At 43.2% G+C, this 7,226-nt stretch overlaps 1 protein-coding gene across 6 annotated transcripts in view; it reads left to right on the top strand.

The window, feature by feature from the left end:
* Positions 1–7,226, top strand: part of WDR59 (WD repeat domain 59) — a 108,649-nt gene that overhangs the window by 11,410 nt on the left and 90,013 nt on the right. For all 6 annotated transcript variants that reach the window (XM_037739265.1, XM_037739264.1, XM_017530567.2 and 3 more), the window contains exon 2: positions 5,837–5,886. In XM_037739265.1, the coding sequence (XP_037595193.1) occupies positions 5,837–5,886 (50 nt within the window). The remainder of the gene's footprint in view (positions 1–5,836; positions 5,887–7,226) is intronic.

The raw sequence follows: 7,226 nt of genomic DNA, 5'->3' as shown, positions 1-7,226 counted from the left end.
AAAAAAAAAAAAAAAAAAAAAAAAAAAAAAAAAAAAAAAAAAAAAAAAAAAAAAAAAAAAAAAAAAAAAAAAAAAAAAAAAAAAAACTAAAACATTAATTGGCTAATTAAATGTAATTAAATGGGAACATTCTCACTTCCTCACAAACTAAGATGGCACTCACTGGGTACTACTGGGTACCTCCCCTAATCTTTCTGGGGCTCATGCTCCTCATCTGCAAAATGACAGGACAGATAAGAGGGCTATTTTACCAGGCTGAGGGTGTTGCTTCCTTAGGCCAGTTTTCTAATTTAATATTAATAATAATTCACATTTATCAACCACTTGATGTATACTGACCACTAAGCTAGGTACCATCTACCATCTATTCAGAAGGCCGAGGCAGGAGGATTGTTCTCGAGGAGTTTGAGGCTGTTCTCCAGCTGGGGTGATAGAGACCCCTATCTCAGAAACAAAACAAAACAAAAAACAAACCAGCTTGGGCTGCAGTGTTCATATCTAATTTAAATAGAAAGTGGATCTTGTCCTTTGAAATGGTCGGACCCCTTTAATAATCAGTGGTTTTCAGTGTGTGGCTTTAGTCTGTAAAACCTTTTTTTTTTTTTTTGAGACAGAGTTTCATTCTGTTACTCAGGTTGGAACGCAGTGGCATGATCTCGGCTCACTGCCACCTCCGTCTCCCCGGTTCAAGTGAATCTCATGCTTTGTCATTCAGCCAGGAGTGCAGTGGTGTGAACATGGCTCACTGCCGCCCCAACCTCTCGGGCTCAAGAGATCCTCTCCCCTCAGTCCCCCAAATAGCTACAGGTACATTACTACAGGTACAGGACACCATTCCTGGCTAATTTTTTTTTCTTTTTTTAGAGGTGGGGTTTCACCATGTTGTCTAGGCTGGTCTCGAATTCCTGGGCTCAAAGCAATCCTCCTGCCTTGGCCTCCCAAGTGCTGAGATTATAGGTGTGCATCACCATGCCCAGCCCCGACCATCTTTCACACTATAGATTATTACAGAGCACCTCTGTGTATAAAGCACCTTGCTGGGTGCTCTGGGAAAAATGAAATAGACTGTGCTCAGCAGGGCTCATCAACTAGTGGAAGAAGAAAAATGTGTATAGCAATAACTAAACACAAAGCAAGTTGTGGTAAGTTCTGTGACAGAGGGGCAGAGAAAGTGCTTTTGGAAAAGGCGGAACCTGCTTAGAGGTCCGTGGGAGAGCTTCTTAGAGGAGGTATATCTTGAGATTTAGGAGATAAGTAGAATCAAGTGAAATGACAAACCTGGAGGTTTCACATTGCCTGCGTTTAAATTTTACTATACCGCTGTGTTAACTAAGACAGCATGGTACTGCTATAAAAATAGACATCTAGATCAATGGAACACAATAGAAAACAGAGAAATAAAGCTACATACCTACAACCAACTGATCTTTGACAAAGTCGACAAAAATTAACAAAGGGGAAAGGAGTTCTAGACCAGCCTGGGCAACATGGTGAAACCCCATCTCTACCAAAAATACAAAAAATTGGCTGGGCGTGGTGGCTCATGCCTGTAATCCCAGCACTTTGGGAGGCCGAGGCGGGCGGATCAGGAGGTCAATAGATCGAGACCATGCTGGCCAACATGGTGAAACCCTGTCTCTACTAAAAAATACAAAAAAATTAGTTGGATGTGGTTGCATGCCCCTTTGGTCCCACCCATTTGGGAGGCTGAGGTGAGAGGATCACTTGAACCCAGGAGGTGGAGGTTGCAGTGAACTGAGTTTGAGCCACTGCACTCCAGACTGGGCAACAGAGTGAGACCCTGTCTCAAGAAAACTCCCCAAAACCCCACAAAAAGTAGCTGGGCATGGTGGTGTATACTCGGGAGGCTGAGGTGGGAGGATCATTTGAACCTGGGAGTTTGAGGCTGTGGTGAGCTGAGATTGTGGCACTACAGTCCAACCTGTGTGACAGTCTCACACATACACATGAAAGTTTATTGCAAATTGACTTTATATGTCTTTGTTTGGCACAAAATGTTATTATTTATGAATATAATGTAGAATAGTTAAATCAGGCAAATTAACATATTTAGAAACAATTACTTGTAAACATTTTGATATACTTTCTTCAGTGTTTCTTTCTTCCTTTCTTCCTCCCTTCCTTTCTCTCTCTCTTTCTTGCCTGCCTGCCTACTTTCCTTTCTTCCTTTCTTTCTCTCTTTCTTTCCTTCTTTCTTTCTCTCTCTCTATCTCGCTGTATCACCCAGGCTGAAGTGCAGTGGTACGACCTCGGCTCACTGCAGCCTCTGCCTCCTGGGTTCAAGGGATTCCTCTGCTTCAGCCTCCCATGTAGCTGGGATTACAGGTATGCCGCCATGCTTGGCTAATATTTGTATTTTTAGTGGAGACGAGGTTTCACCATGTTAGCCAGGCTGGTGTCGAGCTAGCCTCAAGTGATCCACCTGTCTCAGCCCCCCAAAGTGCTGGGATTACAGTCATCCTGGCAAACATGGTGAAACCCCGACTCTACTAAAAATACAAAATTAGCTGTGATGGTGCATGCCTGTAATCTCAGCTACTTGGGAGGCTGAGGCAGGAGAATCACTTGAACCTGGGAGGTGGAGGTTGCAGTGAGCTGAGATTGCGCCATTGCACTCCAGCCTGGGTAACAAGAGGGAAACTCTGTCTTAAAAAATATATACATATATATAAATATATGTAATATATAACATACATAGTTTGTAATATATAAAATATATGTAACAGATAATATATAAAATGTATAATATATTATACAATATATAATGTAATATATGTATATAAGATGCAAGACATATATATAATGTATATAATATATAATATATATGTTATATGTTACGTATATTATATATGTATATTATATAACATATATATTATTATATATTTATTTTTTTAAGTAGCCAATTTACATTTTAGTCTGTAAGAGGACATAAAATGCCACTTTACTTCTCTAACCTGTCTTTAATCCACAGCAGGCACCTTTCTTTAGACTGCCAGGAGATTCTGTCTCAGTCATCACAGGGCTTCCCCTCCTCACTTGCACTGGATCATACAAAATCCCACAGTCCCGTGGTTCTTAACCGATGTCTAGAATGCCCCATCTGGTGTGCTGAGGGTCGAGAGGGCTTGGGTTGCAGACTCCTTTCTTCCCACAAAGCACTAACTTTCTCTGGTCAGGCTGTCTTCACTTCCTCTGCTCAGTGTTCCTTTCTCCATTCCTTCTTTGGGGCAGCATAGTGTAACCTTCCTTGGTGTATTCCTGCAAACACAGTGGTAGCCTTTTTTTTCTGGGGTAGTGGTGGGAAACTCATATAGGTGGTATTGTGGTGGTGGTTTTTCTTTTTTTAAATCACTTCCCTGATATGGGTGAGTTATGATACTCTATTTGCCTTTTTTTTTTTTTTTTAGACATGCTCACTGCTAGTGATGAGAAATAGAATAATTTTGGCACTTTATTTACTTATTTTTGAGACAAAATCTCGCTGTGTCACCCAGGCCGGAGTACATGGCGAGATGTCAGCTCACTGCATGCAATCTCTAGCCTCCTAGGTTCAAGCAATCCTCCCGCCTCAGCCTTTTGAGCAGCTAGGATTACAGGTGCATGCCACCATGCCTGGCTAATTTTTGTATTTTTAGTAGAAATGGGGCTTCACTATGTTGGCTGGGCTGATCTCGAACTCCTGACCTCAGGTGATCCATCTGCCTTGGCCTCCCAAAGTTCCAGGATTACAGGCGTGAGTCACTGTATCCAGCCAAGATCTTTCTATCTTAAGGTCAACTGATTGGGACCTTAATTACATCCATGAGATCCTTTCCCAATAGTACCTAGATTAGTGTTCAGTGAGTGCTAAATAGCGGGGGAAAAGGTGTGTGTATACCAAGTGCCTGGAATCTTGGGGGCCATCTCTTAGGATTCTGCCTACCACAGACTCCGCAGAAAGATTACACAGATCTTGTTAGAAGAACCGTCTTGGCCTCCTTCTTACCGTCTGTAAATTGCACAGAGGAGTCCTGGAAATGGCATGTCATTTCACTGCCTTCCTTTCCGTCTTCTTTCTGCTCCTGACTCTGGTGCACTGAGGGATGCATATTAATCACTTTGCAGGCTCTGGTGAGAGTACTCCAGCTTCCTCAGTATTACCCATGTTGTTTCTTGAGGGTGGACAACTTGAGAAACCCACTAACTAAGGCCAGTGAGGGTGAGGGAAAGAATGTGCTTACCATTTGTGATTTGTGATTGTGACACAATGTATAAAATGGATTCTTTGTTGGTACTGTCTTGGAGAGAACTTAGAGCATTTAATGACCAAACAGTGGTACAGATTGTTTCATGATACTGCCGTAAGAATGCAGCAGGATTTGAACTTCACCAAAGAAAAAAAATCAGGGCAATAACTGCCAGGATTAAAATAAGCCTTGTGGCTGGGCACGGAGGCTCACACCTATAATCCCAGCACTTTAGGAAGATGAGGCGGGTGGGTCACCTGAGGTCAGGAGTTCGAGACTAGCCTGACCAGCAAGGCGAAACCCCGTCTCTACTAAAAATACAAAAATTAGCCAGGCATGGTGATGTGCACCTGTAGTCCCAGCTACTTGGGAGGCTGAGACAGGAGAATTGCTTGAACCTGGGAAGTGGAGGTTGCAGTGAGCTGAGATCGTGCCATTGTACTCCAGCCTGGGTGACAGAGTGAGACTCCATAAAAAAAAAAAAAAAAAAAAGTAAACCTTGTGCTTCAGACTGAATGCACATTCTTTGGACTCAGTGCAGTCTCTAGGGAGTTAGACATTGGATCCTGAAATGATATGATAGTGCTCCCTAGGAATTGGGAGTCCTGGGAAATAGAAACTAGTTAAATGCACTAGAAATTTTAGAGCAAATGTGACCTGGGCATGTCAGTATCAAGCATATGACCTTGGATTCAGCAGGGATGGTGTTTGAATATTGTCAGCTGCCATATGGTTTGAGAAGTCCATGCCCTTTGGAAAGTCATGAATGTCTTGGGTGTGTGTGGGGTAGGGGGTGTTAGGTTTGAGTTAGGTTTCACTTGGAAGAGGTTCTTTGTGCATAGTAGCTGCTGTTTTCTCTGAGCTAGTCAGTCTCCCCATGGGCTCCAGGACTTCTGACTCTTCAATTTATTTATTTATTTATTTTTTTGAGATGGGATCTCACTCTGTTGTCCAGGCTGGAGTGCAGTGGTGCGATATGGGTTCATGCAACCTCCGCTTCCTGGGTTCAAGTGATTCTCCTGTCCCAGCCTCCTCAGTAGCTGGGATTGCAGGTGCCCACCACAATGCCTGGCTAATTTTTGTATTTTTAGTAGAGACAGGGTTTCACCATGTTGGCCAAGCTGGCCTTGAACTCCTGACCTCAAATGATCTGCCCACTTCAGCCTCCCAAAGTGCTAGGATTACAGGTGTGACCTACCACCCATGCCCAGCTTGTCTCTTCAGTTTAGAATGTGCCAGCTTGGTGGTGTGTAGTCTTGGTGTGGGAGTAACAGATAGCAACTGCCCTGTTGTCAAAAACAAATGTGTACTTGGGAGGCTGAGATGGGAGGATCACTTGAGACCCGGAGCTAAAGTCCAGCCTGGGCAATATAGCAAGACTGTCTCTACAAAAAAAATATAAAAAAGCAAATGTGAAATTTGGTTGTGAATTAGAAGTGGGTCGGCAAAAGCATTCACTGTAGAGAACTAATGATACTTTCAAGCTGGGGACTTCTGGGGAGATAGGAAGAGGAAGAGCCACAGAGACCTCTGCCTTCTCTCCCCGGCTGGGTTTGCTAGCAGCACTGAATCTGTGTTCTCTCCCGCAGGCAACTGCTATGTCTGTGGACTGTCTTGGGCAGCATGCAGTGCTTTCTGGGTAAGTGAGCTTGCAGAGTTTGTCTGCCATGATTTCTGGAAACGAATTGCAAATCAGGGGGTTTCTGGGAACTTGGAAGCTATTCTTATATTTAAGGATTACTGTCGTAGGGTTTATTTCTAATATCCTGTTTACCTCAGTGCTACTTGTAGGGATTATTTGCAGTTTATTTTAATCTCTTATCTAATAGGTAAGCAATACAATACCTTTGAAGTTTTAGTGACTGGTAGCTTGGACTTGAAATTGCAATTTTTTTTTTTTTTGAGACGAAGTTTCGCTCTTATCGCCCAGGCTGGAGTGCAATGGCATGATCTCGGCTCACCACAACATCTGCCTCTGAGGTTCAAGTGATTCTCCTGCCTCAGCCTCCCAAGTAGCTGGGATTATGGACATGCACCACCATGCCTGGCTAATTTTGTATTTTTAGTAGATTTGGGGTTTCTCCATGTTAGTCAGGCTGCTCTCAAATGCCCCACCTCAGATGATCCACCCGCCTTGGCCTCCCAAAGTACTGGGATTATTGGCGTGAGCCACCACACCTGGCGAAATTGCAGTTTTCTGCTTACTACAAGACTCAAGGATATTTGCAACTACATACCTGAAGGATGTAATCTGGGATAGTCAAGGAGGTAGTTCCTGGGATTGAAGGAATCTGAATTCCAGTTTGGTGGTGCCAAAAGTCCACGGTGAGCCTGTGGACTTTTATTCAGTTTGGCCTAACTGGACTTTGGTTTTCTCATGGAGGAATGTTATTTCATCATGAAGGAATCGATGAAAGTAGTTTCTGTAGTGTCTTCTGGCTCAAAATTTTTAAGATTTGGCCAATAAGGACCACGTCTGCTTTTGCTAATGAAAACCCTAACATTGTAATATTGGGATAAAGTGCGATAGTCAAGCCAGGCATGGTGACTCATGCCTCTAGTCCCAGGTACTGGGGAAGCTGACATGGGAGGATCGCTTAAGCCAGGGACTTTTCAAGACCAGCCTGGTCAACATAGCAAGACCCCCTCTCAAAAAAATTTTTTTAACAGTCATGGTCCCCTTTCCCTTTTGTGTTACTCTCAATGATAGTCCTTACCCCTAGGAGCAACTGTGTTTTTATTAATGTAGTTGTTTATGAACCCATTTACAAATCAGTGAAAAATACTTTCTTTTCTATTAGCTACATTACTTTATTTTGAAATTGTGTTTTAATTTACCTTTTCAAAAAAAGCACACAAAAGGCCGGGCGCGGTGGCTCAAGCCTGTAATCCCAGCACTTTGGGAGGCCGAGGCGGGTGGATCACGAGGTCAAGAGATCGAGACCATCCTGGTCAACATGGTGAAACCCTGTCTCTACT

The sequence above is a fragment of the Cebus imitator genome, unplaced genomic scaffold (assembly GCF_001604975.1).
Source record: "Cebus imitator isolate Cc_AM_T3 unplaced genomic scaffold, Cebus_imitator-1.0 Scaffold66, whole genome shotgun sequence".
NCBI lineage: Eukaryota > Metazoa > Chordata > Mammalia > Primates > Cebidae > Cebus > Cebus imitator.
Note: the sequence above shows the minus strand (reverse complement) of the source record. Positions and strands in the feature narration are given on the sequence as shown.